General features: G+C 37.6%; 1 protein-coding gene across 1 annotated transcript in view; it reads right to left on the minus strand.

Moving 5' to 3' along the window:
- LOC107587062 (transcription factor SOX-5-like) overlaps nt 1-21,434 on the minus strand; it is a 105,280-nt gene extending 83,846 nt beyond the window's left edge. Inside the window, exons 1-2 of the mRNA XM_016274942.1 lie at nt 21,413-21,434; nt 12,418-12,492 (exon numbers count right to left, since the gene is read on the minus strand). Of these exons, the coding sequence (XP_016130428.1) occupies nt 12,418-12,443 (26 nt within the window). The 5' untranslated portion in view covers nt 12,444-12,492; nt 21,413-21,434. The remainder of the gene's footprint in view (nt 1-12,417; nt 12,493-21,412) is intronic.
- Nucleotides 21,435-24,232: the final 2,798 nt, after the last annotated feature.

Raw genomic sequence — 24,232 nt, forward strand, 5'->3', positions numbered from 1 at the left:
TTTTTTTTTTATATATATCGAATTCAATCTCACAATGTGATCTTATGCTCACAAAGGCTACACTTATTTAATCAAAAATACAGTAAAAACAGCAAGCTGAATTTTCAGGAGCTATTACTCCGCGTATTTACTATCACTATTTAATCTGTTCAGCATTACCGAAGATAATAATGTTATGTTATAAAGATAATTTTTTTAACATTGATCCCTGGTTTATCCACTAGTCTGAATGGGGGGTTCTGGGTCTGTAAAGGTTAAAACCCCCTGCTTTATGTCAATGACACTTTCTGACACACTCTTTTTCTTTTTCCAATTCCTCCTGATACGTAAACACATAAATGTACAAGGTAGACATAAATATTAACACAACCGAACATTTGCTTTCTCTGACAGCTTAGTGAGGTGTGTGCCTCTTGAAGCTCTCAGTAGCGAAAGTATATTCACAACCTGGAGCGCAAAATTACGCTTCATTTCACTTTCAAAGACCAACCCCACACGACTCAGGCGCAACAAAACAATGCATTACAACGAAGACATCACACCACCACAACCGTGAACCGACAGTCAAGAACCAGTCTACTGGACTACAGGTACACACAAGACAGTTGTTGTGTTTCACTTTGTTAACGAGGCTGAAACGATCTCTAACACACTAAACTACTTTGCAGTGCCAGGCTTGGGGAAGAATAGTGTGAATGAAAGGGAGACAGAGAAGAGAAAGAAACACCAAGTGTCTTTGCGCCATTAGAGCCGCGATGGAGTGCTGCAGAAGCTCAAATAATGACGAACGATAATGCCCCCCAGAACACATCCATCCTCTCACCCCTTCGTCCCTACCTCCCTCTGTTCATCTTCTCATTCATCTAGTCTTCCTAACACCAAACAGTCATGTTAGACTATTTTTTTGTTTTGCTCTTAACTGGCCCTCTGACTTAAAATCACTACTTATGGGGCACTATTTATAAACACTATCAGTTAAGTTGTAAATTACTATTTTCCCAATCTGACCCTTGGAGTTAAAAGGCAGATGGTGCTCCCGAACCTTCAAAACTTCTTAATGCAAATTATCCTCAAGTTCTCCTTAAAAGCCCCTACTTAGTTAACTTGAATTGAACTAAAAGTTCAGAAATTGAAATGTGCTCAAGTAATATTTTGGGCCTGTAAGACTTTTTTTTTTTTTAAAGATTAAAAGAAAATCTTTAATCTTTAAGATTAAATTCTTGGGCCAGTAAGAGTTCTTTTTTAAGAAATAACTATTTTATTCAGCAAGGATGGATTAAATTAATTAAAAGTTACAGTAAAGACATTTATAATGCTACAAAAAGATTTCCATTTCAAATAAATGCAGTTCTTTCTATTCTTTAGAAACTTTCTATTCCACAAAGAATCTTGAAAAATATATATACTGGTTTCCACAAAAAATAATAAACAGAAACTGTTTTCAACATTGATAATAATAAGAAATGTTTCAGCATATTAGAATGATTTCTGAAGAATCATGTGACACTGAAGACTGAAGTAACGGATGCTGAAAATTCAGCTTTGCCATCACAGGAATAAATTACTGTGTTTTAAAATACATCAAAATATATATTCTTTTAAATTGTAATAATATTTCACAATATTACTATTTTTACAGTATTTTTTATCAAATAAATAAAAAATAGAGACCCAAAAACATGAACAAATATTATCGACTGAAACTTTTGGATAGTAATGTAATTTTTAACAGAATAAAAATGTTATATTTCATTTCTCTTTTCACTTCCCAACACACACAAAGCTTATTAGTGCTAACACAACAAAATAAAAAGCAAATGATGCACATTAGGTGTGTAACCGATGCTTTACTGATATATTTTATCATTCTTGTGCTGCCGCAGAAAATTATGGGAAATTAACTTTGGTTACACAAGCCTATTGCCTCAAACTATTTTCTGGCAAGCCTAAATGTATACAAAATGCATATTGTATACAAAATGTGAATTGTACATTCACAACCAATTTAATCATGATCAGTTTCAATTAGCTTCCACCATGATTCTGTAATTGACAGCACAAAGTAGTTTTCAGATAATATCTGGAAGCTTTAAACCAGGGGTGTCTAATCTCATGAACATCACTGCTTAGTTTCCCTAAATAGTCTAGATAAAGCCTTGTGTTAGAGTATGTCTATACAGTACATCAAACTCTTTATAAAAACCCAGACAATTTAAGTGTCAGTCCTGGGTTCTACACGGCGAGAGTATACACCTGACAGGTCTCTCCTGGAAAGTCATGCTCCTACATGGACTCAACACATCTGTGCCTGTGGCGAAACAGCACAGCCAGGAATGAGAAAGGAAAGGAAAACAAGAGAGGGAGAAAGCAGCGTTGAGATGATTCTCCACAGTGGCTTTGTGCAGCTCCTCTAAAAGTCAATCTGCGAGAAGCTGGATGGAGCAAAGCTCTCAGATCTCCAGCCTGCAGCTACAACACCTCCTCATCCTCCGCCTGCCTCCACGCCTCTACTGATGCTGCCACCGCATTCGCCTCTTAACACACACCATCTTAAACCTGCCAAACATCCAAGACTTTTCCCCATTCCTAGACTGCCAAATACCCTCAAACACTGCCATCCAGCACTAACTTCCTCAGGGAGGATTCTGGGAATGCAAAGGAGGAAAGTGTAAAAACAAAAGAAGGGAGGAAAGAAATAAAAACAAAAAGACAGAAAGGACAATGTTTTTACAATGTAATTATTACAAAATAATCAATATTTGTTTAGTACATATTCATCATAGCACAATATACTTATACACATACAGTACATAGACATCTCTCTCTCTCTATCTCTCTCTGTATAGAGTATAACTGACAAATATCCCTTGCAAAAAAAATAAAACAAACCAAAACAAAAGAAAATTAAATTAAATATGTACATAATATTATTAATATAATTATTGTATTTAACAAATGCTGTATGATTAAATATGATATAATAATTAGATCAAATGATAGTATAACTAACAAATGTCCTTGACAAAATAAAATGAAATAAATAAATAAAATAATACAAAATATAATACTTACATAATTTAATATTATTAATGAATATAATGAATGTATAATGAAATATTATATAAAATACATTTACAAATAAATATATCATAAAATTTTCAAATATAATGCAATTTAATTATCGCAAATGAAATCATAGAAGGGCCAAATATCAGGCAATTACTTGGCTGACCAATATATTGGTCACTACTTTTTACTAAACAAATTGTGACCTTAACTACTCATATATGGCTTATAAGATAATTGCTCATTATTACCAGCATACAGGATGGTTAAGACTACAAGACATGGCAGTACAGCTAAAGCTCTAATATGCAGAGGGTCGATGTATATGTGCTTGTGTATGTTTGTGTGTTATCATGTCCACTTCCTGTGATCCCCCTCTGGCACACAGATGGTTAAGCCCACCCAGCACAGTGCAGGAGGGCGGGGGAGGGGCACGCGCACAGGGCACAGGCTACAGATGGCAGAGAGGGCATCGCCAAGCAGACTGCATGGCACGATGAGGGGAGGGGACCCGTATGTGTGTGCGTCTATGTGTGCATTTGGGGTAGACAATACCCTGGTTGCAAACCACGTCTTCCAAAAAAAAAAAAAAGAAAAAAAGAAAAAGGAATCTCACGGGCACCTATACCTAGGCATGGGTCTCTGAGGGTTTGCTCTGTTTCTTCTGCACCTTCTCTACGGCTTGTAATTTCAATCTTTATCTCTTTCCCATGACACTTCCTCTCATTGTAGGATCTGTTTCCGATGCCATGCACTCTTTGATATTCAACAACTAATTCCCATCTGTTCTCTGATCTCTACGGACACCACGTTCATAATTACACACACTTTTGATTGTTTCATTAGGAAAGAATAATACAAGGCTGTTACGTGCCATGATATGTAGGTGTCAAGAATGTATTATTAAAAAAAGTGATTTACTTTAAAGGGACAGTTCATCCCAAAACGAAATTTTTTACGCATCCTCCTGATGTTTATGTCTTCTATGGCTTTATACTGTGGAAAAAAAAGGTAGAAATATTGAACAATGTGTTGGTGTTTTTTTTCCATGCAATTACAATGAATGGGGACCAGAGCTTTCAAGCTAAAAAAGTGTATGACTCAATCACTAAATGAAAGTCATATTGTATGACAGATTTATGTGATGAACAGCCCGATCAAAAGGACCACATCAATTCTATTTGTGAACACAATGTGTTGGTGTTTTTTTTCCATGCAATTACAATGAATGGGGACCAGAGCTTTCAAGCTAAAAAAGTGTATGACTCAATCACTAAATGAAAGTCATTGTATGACAGATTTATGTGATGAACAGCCCGATCAAAAGGACCACATCAATTCTATTTGTGAACAAATCGTTCAGCTTTTCTGAACTGGATCAACTAAAGCATTGAAAACATTTTAAATAAAAATATATATATTTTTTGTTCACAATTTGTGAGAAAACAGAATTTGCATTGAAGTGTCGTAGGTTATTAAGAAGTCACGACTTCAGTGCACGAGAGCAGTGCGAAAGGCACCTGTCCAAGTCCTATCTCCTCATCCTTTCCTCTGAGTGTGTATGTAACAGAGAGGCCGAATGTTTGGGGGAAAATGCCACGTGGGCAGGAGTCAAACAAAAGCTTGCTCACACAGGTGACATCATGTCATAAACGCTGCCATTAAGAGAGCAGGGCCACGGATGGGTTGCCATGACAGTAAGCAGACCACAGAGAGGACGTGGATAGCCCCCACTGTTCCTGCCAAAACAGGCATAATCATCAGGTGTAGTCACAATCACACACACACACACACACACACACACACACACACACACACACACACACACACAGAGAACTCTATCTGGTCAAGTGCGTGATGAGAGCCATCTTGGCTCCAAATTCCAACATTTTGGTTGGCTTTCATATGTAAACTCGAACCATAGCAATTTCCTCACACAAAATACCCTCATTTCCTCTGTGAAGACACAAGACACTTTTCATTCAAATTAAGCAGCTATTTTTGAGAGAGTGAAGGAGTGAACGAATAAACAGGTGGGTAAACAAATGATTGAATGAATGTATGAATAATCAGCGACGCTTCAATAATGAGGATATTTCCTGTCAGCTTTCAGTGGCTGAAGAACAGATGTAGCCTACCACACGCAGCAGATGCGTGCCGTTGGAGACACATCTGAAAGTTCATCTCGACGGAGGCCCTTTAAGATATTGTTTTATTGAAATTTTTTTTTGTTCCTCTCTCCTTGCTGCGCTGCGCCAGAACTGGCCCAAGGAAAAAAAAAAAACGGTGAAAATCTTTGGCACTCTGCGAATCTTTGAAGCGATTTGGATAGAGATGACTTACGAAAATTACGAGCGTATCGTCAGACTCCAGTTTGAATGCACATGAAACAACAACAGGGGAAATTTTCCTCAAAGATAAGTATGCAGAAACACACAAAAACACACCTCCACACTAACAAACCCACATACGCAAACTAGCCTTACCCTCATTTGCTTGGATTGCAGATGCTTTAATTTGAAACTGGAATAATTGACAAAAACAGGTACAGTTATGAATTATAACATGAAAAGTAAAAATGAATGAACATATATTGTATCCATTAATGTTCAAAACTTTGGGGACAATAGGATGTTTTTTTTTTTTTTTTTTTTAAGTCTCTTGTGCTTACTAAGCCTGCATTTATTTGATAAAAAAATATAGTAAAAACAGTAATATTGTTTATTACAATGCAAAATAACTTTTTTATTTTAATATATTTTGTAATTTAAATTTAATATAAATATAATTTATTCCGGTGATGACAAATATTAATTTTCAGCAGTCTTACTCCATTACTACAATCTTCAGCATCACACGATCCTTCAGAAATCATCCTAATATTCATATTTGCTGCTAAAGAAACATTTCTTATTATCAGTTCTTAAAAAGCAGCTGTGCAGCTTAATATTTTTGTGGAAACGATTATACTTTTTTCTGGATTATTTGATAAATACAAGGTTCAAAAGAACAACATTTATCATCCAAAAGTATTAATTTATTAAAAAAAGTTTTAACAGCAGTGTACATGGGAAAATATGTATGTGCTAATAAACTGCTAACACAACACATTACTATTATTACAATGTTCTTTGGAATATATAATTCTAATTGGTTAATTGTGAGATACTTTTTTCTGGATTATTTGATAAATACAAGGTTCAAAAGAACAACATTTATCATCCAAAAGTATTAATTTATGAAAAAAGTTTTAACAGCAGTGTACATGGGAAAATATGTATGTGCTAATAAACTGCTAACACAACACATTACTATTATTACAATGTTCTTTGGAATATATAATTCTAATTGGTTAATTGTGACGCTGTGTAGTCAAATAGTTTGATATAATGACTAAACTGTAGAATTTTCTTATATAGATATGCTAGATTAATTTGTCTTGTATAACTCTTTTTACATAAAATAATTTCAACTTGAATTAATTTTCCATGTCAAATATATATATAAAACCTTGCTATGTGTACTGCGTTAGGCTAACCGAGACTTGTCACTGCCAGGGCATTAACGTTTTTATAGACAATATGTTATTGTTTGTTATAGAAAAACAAGTTATGCTCAGGGTCCAATCCTCAAACATAAGATTATAACAGGCACCTTCCGAGTAGAGACCTGCACGATCGCGGGACACAACGCAGCCGAGTGCGGTGCGGGACAACACTTGATGGGAGAGTGCGGGTGGGTAGGGACTCATGTGTGCGGGATGCTGGAAAATAATGGTGTATTCACACTAGGCAATCTTAACCATGCCCGAACATGTTTGACCCCCAAAGCCCGGTTCGTTTGACTAGTGTGATCGGGCACGGTTCGTTTAGCCGTCCCTGGCTCGGTTGGAAGAGGTGGGCCAGAGCGCGGTTCAGTTATATATAGATCAGTGAGTGTGAGCGCTAACCGCGCCGGAGCGCTGAACTTATGATGTGTGCAGCATGATTGCGTGAACATTTCTGAGCGGCAAGAGTGATAGATCTGTAAAGCAATATATTGTGAGAGGGCTGTGTGTTACCACGTCCCAAACGACTCAAAATAATAAACCACAAAGTTAACAAATTGATGCACTGCACTGTGCTGAGCGAGAGCGCTTCTCTGCGGTCTTCACGAACTATCGGAAACTTCCTATTTCCCACTTATAAAGTCGTGATTACCAGCATGCTGCATTCTTTTCTGCTTAAAATAACAGTGAACAGTGGTTTGTGAATGTTGATGCTTAGCCTAAATAATTTTATCGGGAGCGTTCATGTGAGCGCTGCTGCAGTCTTTAGGCCCACCCCAAATGCTCTCATTGGTTGAGACGCGTGATGACACCCATCCTAAGCCAGTACAGATCAACATCCCACCCCTCCTGTGACCCATGATGGTTTGTCTGTATGTGAGCAACGGACTTTCATAATAAAATTTAAAAAACTGCGTTAACTCGCGATAAAATAACCAATTAATGCGTTAACACGATAATAACACGTTAACTTGCCCAGCCCTAATATACATATATATATATATATATATATATATATATATATATATATATATTCATAGAATAAGTGAGACAGTCAGCTGGTCATAATCTCTAAATAAGAAACCTGATCTCTCTGTCTGTGTTTATTTTTGCAATAACAACAGACTGATTGTACATCATGTCTTAACTCGTTTAGAAACACATGTTATATATTTAACAATGGCATAAAGTTGACAGACCAACAGACTGTCAACAATATCCAAACACAAATAAATAAGTGTATTTCGCTACATTTGTCTAAATTATAATACAGAACAGAAGTTTGAGAGTTTCTGGATATTTGGATGGCACAATGGGCATGGCTTTGTCAAGATGCTGTGGAGTCCCAGATCACATGGATTGTGAATACACACACACACACACACACACACACACACACACACACACACACACACACACACACAGTGGTGTCTTTGTAAGTGAGGGCTGTGTGAGTATGATCTCTATGGATCTCCATTGTGGCGCCCATGGGAGCAGATGTCACTGGCATTCTTTCAATTGTCTCTCTCTCTGTTCAGAGTGCAAAGTGAACACCAGATGGAGAGACAGCGTTTTGTGCTCCAACTCTTAACTGCTCATCACAATGAACACTTACATGTGATCTGCAAGGCTGATTTTCTTCCTCTTTTTCCTTCTCCCTTTTCCTCCTCATCACAAAGAAAACAAAATACTTTTTTACTTTTAACAGCCTTTTCTCTTCCACTGTACAAGCTCACTGTCTCTGAGGTTAGTGTAAGCAGGGGAGTCCCTGAGCTGTGTCTACAGTCACGCGAGTGTATTATTTCATTAAGTGCTTTTCAGCCCAGAGGGGGATTTGGGGACACATATTAAGGTTTGGTGTGACAAGGTCACTACCTCTGGTAACCTCTGCCTGTCACAACACACAACCCCATTCCCCTGCCTTTAAATCAACACACACTAGAGATGGACACGTGTACTCAGGTTGTTAGAGGATTTTTCTGTCGAGTGATCAAGTACTTGGACTATTTATCTATTGAGTTGTCGGGTAGTCGGATGATTTATCTCTCATGTACTCGACTAGTTGGATGATATATCTGGCATGCACTCGACTAGTTGGATGATTTATCTGTCATGACCTTGACTAGTCGAATGATTAATGTAATCGAGTAATCAAATTATTTACTTGTCAAGTGGTCGGATTATTTGTTGGATGATTTACATTTGTTGAGTTTATGGGTGCTCAAATGATTTATCTGTCAAGTACTCAGTTGATATCTCTGTCAAGTTGGCAAGTAGTCAGATGACTCATCGGTCGAGTTCTTGAGTACTCGGATGATTTAACTGTTGAGTTCATAAATGGACAGAAACTTTATTTGTCAAGTAGTTGGATGATTCATATCTGTCGAGTTCGAAAAAGGTCAAATGATTTATCTGTCAAGTTCTCGATTAGTCAGAGGATTTACCTTTCAAGTATGTGAATTGTTGATTTATATCTGTCGAGAAGTCTATTAATTTACCAGTCAAGTTCTTGAATAGTCTAATGATTTACCGGTCAAATAGTTCGATGATATATTTGTCAAGTACTTGAGTAGTTGGATAAACTTTTATCTGTCAAGTAGACAAAAACAACCACAATGACCATCACTAATACAGACACGTCAAAGACTTTAAAAGTCACGCTGTCTGAAAGATCACGGGGACGTCAAGTAGCAAGAAAACCGAGGAGTGAAGAGATGAGGGGATGAAGATTTGGAGGAGAAGTAGTAGAGGTGGCAGGGGGGCCAAAAAAACAGGAGGGCGGCAGAGTAGGTTAGACAGAATTGGGTATTGTTAAAGCGAGAGCACCACGTTCTGCTGATCCGAACTGATCCAAAGAAACAAAACCGCATTGTTCCTCGCAGATGGAAGCGAGTGTCGTCAAGGTAACCAGATTAATCTCCCCTTTCTGTGCTTCCTCCGGTGGAGAGTGCTAATCGGCGGGCTTCTTTCACGCTAAAGCTAGCCTCAAAGCCCGGCCTCTAACTAGCCCTCTAATTAGCCGCAATTACAATGAAGACAACATGATGAGATAATACAAATTTGCAAAATAATGACATACCACGACAAAATATTCCTCCTACTAAGCAGCGGGTTTGTTCTCGCTCCCTCTCTCCTCGGAGCCACAATGAGCCAGGGCCCTCCTAAAGCTGCCCGGCAGGATGGTGCTGCATTATCAGACACAGAGACTCATTGTCAGCCTGCTGTTTTCTTCAATCACCAGTCCATTGTCTGGCGTCTTAAATAAAAAACGACTCGAATACAAGCACACATAATGATCCCCTTCTCACCAGCATACAGAGCAGCTCGGACAGCACTACACATCAAACGCACACTTGCACACACACACGCTGGCCCTGATGGACTCGGGCCCCCGAACACACAGCAAAGGTGTTTCACAACACAATTAGTGTGAGAGAAAGCAGGATAGAGATTGTGGGGGAGAAAAAGGAGGAGGAAATGATTGAGAGAACAAAAGAAAATGAACAAATGAAAGAGAGAGAGTGAAATGAAGAGATAAAAAGAACGGTGTGTACACAAAAGAATGATAGGAGAAGCAGACCAGAAAAGAAGGAAGGAAAAAAAGTCCATAGGAGAGAGATGAGTGAAGGAACAGTCTGTTTGTTTTCATTTGGTTAGATCAAATTAAACAGCCCTCAGTCAGCTAGACAACATGCACTTACGACATCAAATAAGACAGACAGAGAGAATGACTGGTGATAGGATGTAAAAGACTGAGAAAGCGTGTAAAAACAGACACAGATATTCAAACCCAATATGAAGGAGGGTTCCGATACAATGTCATTTCGGACTCCCAAATATGATCATCCCCTTTGCGACAAACATAATGCAACAACAGTAACTATATTTGATCTCAATCTATGTGATAATTAACATTTTCCCCACAAAACTAAATGTAGATTTGTTATGAAAAATATAACAATTAAGTAAATGTGTTAAAATGCATTTAATTAAATTAGCACATTAACTTTGGCAGCCCTACATTTATGTATTTATGTAAGTGTCACTTCACATACTACGTACAGATCTGACCTGTATTGAGACTCACTTACACACTACACGCTCTCTATAGCAGAAAAACAAACAAACATGACTTTAGCAACCACCCTGATGATAATATGATGTCTTAAGTTATTTAAAAGTCCAAATCAGCCCTCATTGTTAACTTCAGCAGACCTGTTAAATGATTTCATGTCACACAGCATCTCTCTCTCCAGCCCATGAGGACGGCTGTCAGTGATTGGACGAGCCATGTTTAATCTCCAATCACTGAGCATTATGCCTAATTTCTACAACAAATTTGCTGACCTAAAGCCCTGATCAGAGTTCAGCGTGTATGTGAGATTGTGCACTATAGACACGAGGACAGCCAAAGCAAAGACTTTACCCTTAGAAGCAGTTATGAAAAGACCCTCATCAGAGACAGACAGCCTCACGGTGCTGTTTGAAGTCTATTCCTCGTCATTAACCCAACCTGCATTCATTAACACAAACACAGTGGCTGTACTCAAAAGAAGCCGCTCCCCTGATTCCTTTTTCCCCTGTTGTTTTTCCTGCTACACCTTATTAGGGATTGCTCTCCTCAAACCAAATAATTATTTCAGATTCATTAAAAGAAAAAGATGAATAATGACACTGGGAACACTGGAGATTTGCTCTCTTTCTTAAACGGAGATATTTTCCCTTTGCCGTTGTGTAAACACAAGTTCAGCACATAATGAGCAGAAACAAATAAAAGCAGAGACACCTGAACTTGAGCCCAGACCGAATATTAATTTCAGCATTTCTGAATGTTGAAGAGCTGATGTTTTTTAGTCTTGTTCATAAAAGTGATATTTCATTCATTTGTAATAAAACAACGGAGACATTAACTTTTAAAGATATTTGATTTTTTTTAAGCAGACTGATATCATGTCACAATTTTGAAAAGTTACAGATCATACTGCCACAGATCTGTAATTTTCAAATGATTAATAACATAAAATATGAAAACATCTTTTCCTTTTCTTTAGATACATTTATACACTGTGCGTGTGTGTAACAGCCAGTTTCTGTAAAGACGCATACCTTAAAAATCTTGGCTACAAATAAGCTCTTGAATATTTCCACTGTTATTGCAGAGGAAAAAAACATACTTTACGGTTCACTGAATACACATTGACCACTGGTGACAATAGCGGGACATCTTGTCACAATTTTATGGGGTAAGTTGACACAATGAATCCTACCATTACATAGCCCAGAGTAGGATTTTCAGCTTAATTTAAATTCATAGAAAATGGTAAATATAATGTATAAAAATATAAAAGCATTGTTTTGGCCAGCAAACATTGTAACAACTACAAACAATAAATAAATAACAGCAAACATGTGACAACTTGTTTGTTTACCCAACAGCTATTAAATCAAAATCTAAAATTAAACAAAAACAAAGAAAACAAAAAAATTAGTTATGTGAGATGTTCAAAATCACAAAAAAAAGTGACAACTTGTTTGTTTACCCAACAACTTTATAAAAAAAGAAAAGAAAAAAAGAAAAAAGTCAAATACAAAAATAAATCTGGTGTGGTGTGAAGCTCTGTGAGATGCTAGAGAAAACACATGTATAACTTTACTTAATTGAGATATAATCCTTGTGACAATTTCCCCATGTGGCAACAAGCCCTAGTTTCCCATGTAGGGTGCAGAAATTAGATGTGTCTGATCAGTAGGTTTTATTTTTTTGTTGTAAAATCCCCAAAGTGACCAGGAGCTGCGGTTCTTACCTGTCTTCTGCTTCACCTGTCTTCATTCCTCCTGTAGAGAGCGTGAATGTGTGTGGCGGGATCACTCTGAACAGTCTGCAACACACAATCATTAGAGAATTTAGGTTAGTGTGCATAGTGTACATGTCTTAAATTGTACTTTGTACATCAGGTACCTCAGGAACCGTATTACAAGAACAGCAATGCAATTACCAGATTGCACTGAGATTTCACTACAAAAAAAGCCAAAAGAATCATCTTAAATTTCACTAAATAAATGTAAATAACAATGATAATAGTACAAATAAACTGAACTAAGTATTTGTCTGTCAGAGTTAATAGAGTTTGGACCACATTTGGCCTCTGTCATCATGTATCTTAATTTTGTCGTTTTTGAGCAGCAGCACGCAAGTCATTTCACAGGTGCTCAGCTGGTTTGAGATTTGACTGGTCCACTCCAAGACATTAACCTTTCTGGTTTCAAGCCACTCCACTCTGACTACTTCAGTATGTTACAGGTCATTGTCTTGTTGGAATCTGAGTCATCTTCCAGGGCCCACGGATTTCAGCAAGTTTTCCTCCAGGGTTTATCTGGACTTAACTCCATCCATTTCCCCACTCCATCCTTACGAGTTTTCCAGTTCCTGCACCAGAGAAGGATCCCCAAAGTATCCACCATGCTTCACTGCAGGGATGCTGCATACTGCCTGAGGCTTTAAAGTTTTGGTATTATCAGGCCATAGAAAGATCTATTTCATCCCTATGGGCAAAATTCAGCCTAGATGTTATATGAGTTCTTTCAACAAAGGTTTTGTGTTTGCCACCCTTAATAAATAAATAAATAAATATAACTATAAAATATAAAATTAACATATATATCGCAATTTATATGCTATCATTTATTTTTATTTTTATTATTATTTATATTAATTATTTATTTTAAAATATTTAAAATTATGACTATATGGAAATTTGTAATAATGTAATAACATGATATATACAGGTGTATATATATATATATATATATATATATATATATATATATTGAAAATCCTTATAAAATGTATTAGAATTACATTAGAATATAATGCATGGATTTTTAAGTACTAAAACATTATTAAACATTATGGTTTGTAATGATACAATTAAAAAATATTCAGTATGGAAATCGGCATATATTATGCATATATTTACAGTATTCACATTTGTGTACACAGCCTTTTTTCAAAAATATTCTATTAAATGCTGACCAATAAAAATCTATTATTTCAGAGAGCCATGTAAAAATAATATATATACATACGTAAAAAAATAAAAATAATAATGCAACTGTTTGATGTTTTTTTTATAAATATATATTCTAGAAATATAAAATCTAATAATACAAATATATCTAAATATACAATATAATATTTAATATGTGTGTGTGTAGGGGGGTACCTTTATTAGGCCGTATGTTTATGTATGTATGTATGTATGTATGTATGTATGTATGTATTTATATATGTAAGTGTGTAAGAGGGAACAAGAGAAACGGAGAGAGAAGAGAAACGGGGGATGTGGGTTAATATGTGTGACTTGGTGTCTGAGGATCATTACGAGATGAAAGGAATGATGTGCAGGGCCCATAATGAGACCGCAGTGTGATTAATACTGACACTGTGAGCTGTCTCTAATTACTCTAATTCAATCAGCCCTGTTCTACACACACTCTCACACACACAGATAACACACTTACATAAGTGCACATCTACAATACCCTCTCGCTCTCTCAAATACAGATGTACGTTCTCAGACAGAGGCTGCTGCAAATTGTTCTTTTAAATGGGAGCTGAAGCGTCTGAACTGACCTCGACAGGCTGCACAGAGATACAGTCAACATTTTAAAACAGCATCCAAATGGTTAGTGAAAGAGAACAGAACTAGAAAATATAAACTGATCATGACTGCAAACCTCCCAAGAGTCAGTCTCGCATACAGGAAGTTACCTGACAAGAAGAGGTCCGTTTACATGAGTGTGTGTGTGTGCGATAGCATTGGGGATCCCCGGCGTTGTGTGCGAGCATCTCCCTTGACTCGCTGGTGAAAAATCACTGCGTTGCTCTGAAGAGAAATCTCCCTCCTGTCGTAATTAGCTGTGCTGCTTGACTGACGACCTCGTTAACGAGTGGCATCATGCGATTCAATTTCTCTGTTTTTTGTGCAGGAATCTGAAAGGATGTTGCTGCTAATTATCATAATTAAGACAGCTGATTTGTTCGCTTGTACATGGGGAAGGATGGCTTTAATTAACCGAACGGTTCTGGAATAGATTTGGACTCGACACTCAAGCCTGACACTGTTTACTTTGTGCTGTTTACACGGCAAACGAGTCCGATAAAGTGGTTTAAGTGTTTTTCTGGTCTCTCTCTCCTGCTGATATGCAAACATACAGCCACACGAGTTAAAGGATAATCTGTATTTGTTAAGAAACAGATACAAAGATAAATTCCCTGTCATTTTGTGTGCAACAAGCCCTCGATTGAGCTGACAGAGGAACTTTGCCATCTTAACAACAAGCAGGAAAAAAATTAATCATGATTCTTAAAGATACAGCACACCTGAAAAAGAAAAATGTTATTAATTATGTAATCACCCTCATGATGTGACACCATTTGACAATGAGATTAAGGAGCTTTCGCTCTTGCATGTAACTAACTGTAACATGGCAAATTTGAATGTGCACAATCCCAAATGAGATTTGAGCTCTATGACAAAGATTTCCAGTGCATAGTGACTTAAATTTCAGTCTGTTCCTCACATAAATTAATCATTTGGCTTCAGAAAACTTTATTCAATGGTTCAGGTGTGTTTGATAGGGGTTGGAGCTGAAATCTGCAGGATGGAATATGTTTTATGTCTAATGAGAAAGCGCAGCATGAATATTTTTTTTAAATATCTATTTTTATGTTCAACAGAAGGAAAAAGTCATACAGTTTTACAAGTTTTAGTAAAAGGTTTAGTCATTTTTTATGTGCTTTTGTCTTTTTTATGTTGTTTTTCTTTTTCTTTTTACATTTCTATTTACCTTTAAAATTTTTTAGTAGTTTTAGTATTTTAAATTAAATTTTAAGGCAACATTTTATTTTTTCATTTTAATATTTGAACTTTTTTTTTTTAATCTAATGATTATTTTATTTTATGTCATCTTTATTTTAATTCACAAAAATGTTTTTATAGTCTTAGTTTTTGATTAACAATAAAAACACTGCTTCTTAGTCCTTTTAGTATCCTGATTTTTATTTTTGGGTGAACTTTAACCAGAAAATGGTTATGACAACACACTACACATTTTAGTTGGGGGTTCCCATGTATACAAAAAGGCAATGTTGGCCTGTATATATAGACATACATATGTGTGTGTCTAAGGTGAGAACAGGTAGTAAGTGGGACGAGAAGCTTTAGACATTGCCGGGTGAAAGGCTCTTTGTTGGAGAGAGAAGAGGAAAGGGGTTGGGATGAAGGGGGGTTAGTCGAGCAGGATAATGCACTTCATTGTGTTTTGTGGAGGAATGTGCAGAGGTATGGTTCAAATCAATGCCCTGCACACTGCCATTGTCCCGCCCTTGCAGCCCCTCGCTACCTTGGCGACCCCCTGCCGGAATTAGTATGGTCCACCCCCGAGCCTGCACTTGAAGGAAGAAAGCGATTAAACTGGACCTGAGGGTAATCTCTCCGTTTGTGTGTGTGACTGTGTGTTAGAGTGTGCGAGGCTTGATGTATAATAAGGAGCAGACGTATGATGGGGCCCAGCTCTAGTCTGCCATGACTTGGCCTTAATTAGAAGAGACACAAACGGTGGGGTAGTAAATTAGTACTGTAACCATGCACAAGTCACTCCAAACCAGGCGCACACACAAACGCAGTCATCAGAGAAGGACTTCAGGGTCAAAGGGCACTGACTGAAAGATGAAAAAATGCCACAGGAGGCCCACAGTCAAACCTTAAAACAGACGGAGACACAATACACACACACTGAGCTGTATCCGATCTATATCTATTCCCTGCCCTCTTTCCTAAATACCAGCTTTCACACACCAGAGGCAGAAGTATATATTAATAAGTGGGGCCCGGGACATTGTGAGAGAGTTTTGGGGCTGTTATTCTACTTACATTTGTTGATATTGTGTTTTTATATCTCGCACACGTAAACATTTGGGTTTTATGTGATTTATTGAATATTGAGCTTTGGAAATATGCTATATACATTAAATAGATTATTATGCAATGGTTTTGGTCCGTTGGTTAGTTTTTAGGTTTATTCAATGAATTCTTTAGTCACTTGACTTCAGGCAAAGTCACATGACTTTTGATGTGCATGTAGGAATTTATTCCGTCAATGTCATGATGCTATCTGTGTGTGTTTTCATTCATAAGAATAAAAGAAAGTTCTTCAAAAGAAAGCATGATTACGTAGTTTGGTATAATCTTTTATTAACATTTATTTGATAAAAAAAGAATAAAACAGCTTATTATTTGAATAAGTTTTATCCACCAAATCAAAATCATATGGTCAACCAACATGCACAACATAAAAAATAACTATATAAAAAGGGCTTTAAAAAAGTAAGAATGTCTTTTTTTGTGAGGGCAAATGAAAATATGAACTACTCGTCTGACTGACTATCCGAATAAGACCTTCCTGTTGAGCCCTGCACACACATCTAACCCACACCTACACCTAACACCTGTCTGCGTGGTGTCTGAGGATGGTATGCAGGATTGACTATATTTAATTAGTGTCAGTAGATGTGTCCCGCTGGAGATCACTAATTAGACTTTTACATGCTGATGTAATTACCTGAGAGTGCTGAATATGTTTCATTTAATACAGCCCTATCGTTTCTAAATAGCCGTTCTGCGCAGGTAACATGCTCAACCTGTCCGTTTCTGAATATAGGGCCCTTTGATGCGGCTCCTTTGAGAGCCACTCAGCTGTGTCTAGCCACATGGCCTTGTAGAACAGCACAACATTGAGGCCAGCCTTGTACAAACAAGACACTGTGGTATGGACACATAACTGAGAACACATCCTGACTGTGTATACAGGCCTGTCTTTGTGATAGAGTGGAAGGGCCTATGGCGCAGCTCTGCAAGGAAGCCCATCCCAGTCCCCCAGATAAAGAGCCCTCTACTTAAACTCCACAAGAGGACTTATCTTGATTTCCAAATGTTAAAGTTATAGATCACCTGAAAATAAAAATGCTATGATCATTTACTCATGCAATTTTAAAGGTGCAACATTAACAAAAGTAAAAAAAAAAAAAAAAAAAGCCTGTCTACTGTCAGTAGTGTAGAGATGTATAAAGCATCGCTCACATAGATGTTACTTTCAAAAGATCCAGGTTTCTGTCAGTCAGTGAGGCAATTTTGCATGACCAATTTAAACCTGTTGCGAAATCTGCATGAGGAAACCTTTTGTCCTTACGTGAAATTCGCGTCTGTGATTCCTATTGAAACTACTGGATTAAAATTTGCCAAAAAAAATCAATGAACATCTTAGATTCTGCTCCGTTTATCATATAAAGCTACTGCATGCTTTAGAAGACTAACTTGAAGCACTTTTACCGGGCTTTCTTTGTGCTCTTTCAGCATTTTTAAAGTTTGACAGCCCCTAGCCACCATATTCTTTTTATTGTATGGAAAAGAGCAGTGTGAACATTCATCAAAACTTCTTCTGTAGTGCTCAAATGATAAAAGATAGTCAAACGGGTTTGGCAATACATTATGTTGAGAAAAAGATGACAGAATTATTTTTAAGTCAACTACTCATCAAAAACTCATAACAGGCTTCTTAGTGATGGCTTTAGCGTGCAAGAGGGGCTCATTTTCTGAGACATAAATATTCAATTGAGACTGTTTTGTATGCGAGCACGACACCTCCATACAATTCTGTTAATCTGCTTGGTAACAATGGCCATAGTGAAAGACTCCTTATGCATACAATTGAATTGAGCTGAAATTGGAACGTCTTCCATACGCAACAAGGATTTGGAGGCAAACCAAGCAAGCCCCACACAGAAAAGAGTTTAGAGTGGAGGCGCTGCCACAACTCGACATCTCACACCAGTCTACCATTATTGCAGCACTTTTCACAGCGGTTGTGGGCCCTCGCGGCTCGTCGCTCGCTCAGACCACAGCAGTGCCCCGGCCCCTAACAGATGCGGCGCGGCCATGCGGCGTAATTTAAAGGTTCGTTTTAATTGATTTCTTCCCCGAGAACATGTTTTCCGCCTCAATACAACCCTTTCTTTTCCTCGCCGTAACACACTCTCCGACTGGTTTTTGTTGTGTGCATTTTTTCCCCTTCCTTCTCCCCTCCTCTTTCTTCCAGTTCAGTCGAAAGTGCATTAGCTTCCAAACAGAGTAATGTCGGTTCGATTTTAATTTTATTCATGAAGGTATGAGAGTAAAAATTGTAATGGGCATTCAAGAATCATTTAGTCTAAATAAGCATTTTGCAACCAATCATCCGGCAAGTGTGCACATCGTGTTTGTGTGAGCACGACTGTTCTGTTCACAGGCCCGGCTCGACAATGAGCGTAATTTGATTTGTGACATCTTCACTGTCATCTTGGTGTGGAGATCAAATTTTCAAGCCAAATGACCGCAGCGAAGCATCCACTTCCTCTGCTGCCATGGCGACGAGCTGCCACCGTGACATGTAAATATGGGAGCATCACAACAGATTATTGGCACAGTATTTTATTCATGAAGGTATGAGAGTAAAAATTGTAATGGGCATTCAAGAATCATTTACTCTAAATAAGCATTTTGCAACCAATCATCCGGCAAGTGTGCACATCGTGTTTGTGTGAGCACGACTGTTCTGTTCACAGGCCCGGCTCGACAATGAGCGTAATTTGATTTGTGACATCTTCACTGTCATCTTGGTGTGGCGATCAAATTTTCAAGCCAAATGACCGCAGCGAAGCATCCACTTCCTCTGCTGCCATGGCGACGAGCTGCCACAGTGACATGTAAATATGGGAGCATCACAACAGATTATTGGCACAGTTTGTTGAACGAATTAACTTTTCAACATGTTTTATTGGATTTTTAAAAAAAGTAGCATTAACATTAGTTGGGATTAGTTTATGAATGATAAAAATAAAGACATCTTATACCTGTCCCATAGCATGTGCAAACAACATGCGTGCTTCTATGCTTTTGGATATCTTGTGTTTTTACAGAACTTATAATTAGGTAACAGAATTCAAACATGAGCACATGCTAAAATAAGCTACTTAGATTAAAAGGTGACATGTAAATATGGGCGCATCACAACAGATTATTGGCACAGTTTGTTGAACGAATTAACTTTTCAACAGGTTTTATTGGATTTTTAAAAAAAGTAGCATTAACATTAGTTGGGATTAGTTTATGAATGATAAAAATAAAGACATCTTATACCTGTCCCATAGCATGTGCAAACAACATGCTGCTTCTATGCTTTTGGATATCTTGTGTTTTTACAGAACTTATAATTAGGTAACAGAATTCAAACATGAGCACATGCTAAAATAAGCTACTTAGATTAAAATGCAAAACAAATGCATTATGGTTCAGATTCTACTCAAACCAAAATGTATCTCTCATAATGCCATTGTTTCAGTGTGTGGGTCAGGTTTTGTCAACGTTACGTCCACCAAATGCCCTCACAAGGAAAGTAAGACCTGAAATTAACTTAATAAATTATGTTATAATGAAAATTAATTAACTAAACTTTTGAAATGTCTTAATGAAAATCTAAAACTAGTTGTGTGGTGTTCAGTTTAGGGGGTTAGGAGCAGGATGAGGGGATAGAAAAAATAATTAGGTCAATACAAGTTTATGATAGGAAAACAAACAATGTGTGGGAAAGATAATGTGTGTTGTGAACTTTGCACTTTATGGTTTATCGAGAGTCTGAACCACAAACAAACCGCACAGTTACTCACCCACACTAGCATGTTAACACTTTTTGCTCAGTTCATTTTGTTCCAAGTCATGTTTAGGGACGAGAAAATGTGAAGTTGATGCCCCTATGACAACAGGCTGATGTGCATCTAATACATTATTACTAGGACAGGTGACATTATGGATGATCTAGTAAGTAAAAGTAGTAAGAAATAAATTCTAAAATAAAATATTATAAATCAATATTTTAATTATAGTATTTTAATAACATATTATATATAAATAATTGAAAACAAACAAAGAAATGAATTTCAAATCAGATGAATTTATATTTACTGGTTATAATATGCCAGAAGTGGACAAAACAAACAAAAAATACCTAACAACGAGTTTTACAGTGAATAAACAGTAGTGGACAAACTTTTACACATTTCTATAAATATATTTGCTAAAAAAGAACAAGTGAGGTGTTGAAACATTATTTGCCACAGTTATTCTCTTGAATATTTTTTCTACAACACTGAAGGTTTTCAATAAAAGTATCAAGCTTTCCATGTCACCAAGCAGAGTGAAACCTCCTAAGAGCTGTTCAACTAAATACCAGTACTCCTGGAACGTTGCTCCACCAATAAAATTCATGAACAATCACTAATTGTTATAAAAAACAACAGATGTCTAGATGTAGAGGTAAGGTGTAGGTGCGTGTGTGAATAGGGCCACTGCTCTCAGTAAAGCAGAATGCAGGACAGTAACACACTTTCAGATGAGATCATATTCTTGATAAACATTACAGAGACACAGCGAGAGAGAAAAAAGGGACAGGCAAGACAGAGACAAAGTGAGTGTGAGTGTAAACCTGTATGTGTGTGTGTGTGACCATGGTGACGGAACTGTAGATCCTCTTTGCTCTGGCACTAAAACAACCATCTGCTGAAGCTTTGTTTTTTAGACCTGCGACAACAACGAACCAGCTGTACGCGTCTGCGTGCATGTGAGCCCGTGCCTGCGTGTGTGCTTGTGTAAAATGAGCGAGGCAGAAAACAAGAACGGGAGCAGAAGAAATGAAAGAGACGAACACCTGTGAGCTGCCAACACGATTCACGGCGCGAGTCACCTCTCGGTAATGAATGCATTAGAAGCGGAGTAGCATGTCCCAGTCCACCGGAGGACTCAGAAATGATCAGTTAGTGGTCCTTGCTCCGCGTCTGACGTGCTCCTCTATTCAACCTGGTTGCAGTTTATTCCCCTTTGACATAATGGGCAACAAAAGCACATTTAACCTTGAAGAATAAACAGCATGAGTTTGAATGTGGGCTGATCTTAAAAAGGCTATTAAGCATGATGGATAGTGCTTTAATCTGTGTGCAAAAATAATTGTCTTGTTGTTTCATCTTCCATCTTCATTATATCTGAAACTCGGCGAGGACAGAATGACAGAGAGGTGAAGTTAAGCAAGGAGAAGTGCTCTTTTACGGTTACAACACAGTGTTTGGTCTGTTTTCTACCAAATTATGCTATTATTATGAAAAAAAAATTATCTTTGTAACGCTTGTATCAGTCTTTTGAAACCTGACTAGATGTATGAAAACATAGGGAATTAATACGCTGATTGAAGGAAAGCGAACTCAGAAAACATTTATTCAAAAGAGAAGGAAAAGGACAGACTGATTTCAATCTATTCAATATCAAGGGACTCTTAAGGTAGTTAATAATACATTTTTTGAGTGGTATATAACTCCAGGGCTCTTAAAGTTCAAACCTCCTTCACAATGGGTCTGTTTACAGATTTCTATGACTGACTCCAGAAGGTCATTCAGCAGATTGGGCATCATTTCTAAAGCCTGCGTTTGAATAGTGTGACTTTCACAAAGTTGCTAATGGAAAAGTTTGAGCAACATTGAGTGACACCCAGTGTTTGTTGCTTTAGTTCTCTTGATATTTCAGACATCTTACAATAGAAAAAGGCAGGCCAGCTCAAATCTCCACTCTGTGTCTCTCATTTGAGGACAATGAGGATCACGTAAGGGCACATTCGAGCCTCTGACATGCTCATAGAGCAGAGAGAACAGCACCTGATAGACTAAAGAGTTGACTCAATGAAAGAAACTGAGATAGGAGCAGAAAGGGCATCTCTGATGTCTTAAACCCGAGACTGTGATGATAGTAAAATGCAAGAATCTGACCTCTTCTATAGCGCTATTGGAGGCAAATGAAACGTCACTGTTCAGTAACACCCTGACAGGTGGTTTATTGAACAGCAGGAAGAGTAACTTCTATAGACTTGCATCAAGATGCAACAGCAGTTGCAATCTGTTTTACTTCCATAATGTGAAGGATTTCCAAGTGAATTAAGATGAAAAAAGTAGAACGGGACTTGATTATATCTATTGCAAATTAACTGCATTCTGAAAAGTGGTTGAAGTGGTTCAAAAATAATAGGGCTTGGTGGTGTGAGCCAAAAAACAGAAAGTCTTTTCAGAAGTGAAACAAGTTATTCCATTTGGATGAACAATTATGAAGACTTTGAAGATTGTTTTTCTTTGGGATAACATGCACCAGTGAATCTTTTACAAAAAGATCAAGACTTTAAGACAATAAAAAGATGGAAAGGCTGAAAATGAGAAGTTTTGGTGGGATTTGACAGCCCCCTCTTGTCAGCTGAGGTGGGTTGCACCCTCAGAATTAGCGATGAAAGGGGTGTCTACACGTAAAACTGGTATGTCACATACAAAGACCTCAGTCAAATCCCAGAAAGAGGAGAGAGACAGAAAAAACTGGTGGGATGACACGTTTTGGAGCCCAAATTGGGTGGCTATGTAGAGGTAGAGAGAGAGAGAGTGAAAGAAAGAAAGAAGAATGCATCTCCTGTTCTTCATGAAGTGCCTCTGACCTGTCCAAGAATAAACAGGAAATGCACCTGCATTTGGACCACTCCCCTCCCCCCGTCCCCCTTGTCCCAAAATACCCCGCATTCCTAATGGGCTTCCATCATTTTCTATCCATCCGACCCAACTTATTCCGGCTCAGAGATGTGGAAAATGGAAATAAAAAGAGAAGTTCTTCGAAACATCTTCCCAACCCCATTCCCCTGGACTCATTCTTCACTTTGTAATGTGGTCTGATAGTTAGAAATCTGGACACGCAGTTGTGTTATTTGACTAATCCCTCTTTCTTGAGAGCAAGAGGAGGAGAATGGTGGCTTTGTGGCTGCATACATGTGGCGAAAAGGACTATACAGTACCAAATTGGGGTCGCCCAGAGACAATGGTTGTCCTTCAGCTTATATTCACAGACGTCTAACAATTCTATCAAAGTGTCTCTCCCCATAAAGACTTTCGTATTTCTATCTTGCACGGCAACAATAGGAACAAAACTCCTGAACAGAACCTTCCATCCACTAATGGGCTTTGTGTCGCACTTCTTCTGACATGGTGGCTAGAGTTCTGGGACCGAAATTTGGGAGGAGGCTCTGGGTCAGCGGGGAATCAACAATTTACGTTCTTTTGACACCTGCTTACATAAAAGACACTAAAATGCACAGTTAAAGTGGAAGTGAAGTGGTTAGTCAAGTTTACATTATTTAGTAAACTGATTTCCACTTTAATAAAAATATATATAACAAACATGATTAATGTAACTTTTTTAAAGAAAAAAGGATGTTTTGTTTTTTGCTTTTGGAGCAAGGGCATCTTGCAATACCATGTTGAATATTCGTCCAATTTATGGTGAGAAATAAACCCATTTGTGTGTTAAAATAACATTTGTGTGTTCAAAAAGTAAAGAAATGCTTATATTACTTCACTGGCCAATGGAGCAAACCAACCTTGTGACGTCATATGCTGTGGTACTGCAAGATGGCAGCGCCCTTGCTCCAAAAGCTGTAACAAAAAATCATATT

This window comes from Sinocyclocheilus grahami, unplaced genomic scaffold (assembly GCF_001515645.1).
Source record: "Sinocyclocheilus grahami isolate Dianchi unplaced genomic scaffold, SAMN03320097.WGS_v1.1 scaffold1.1, whole genome shotgun sequence".
Lineage (NCBI taxonomy): Eukaryota > Metazoa > Chordata > Actinopteri > Cypriniformes > Cyprinidae > Sinocyclocheilus > Sinocyclocheilus grahami.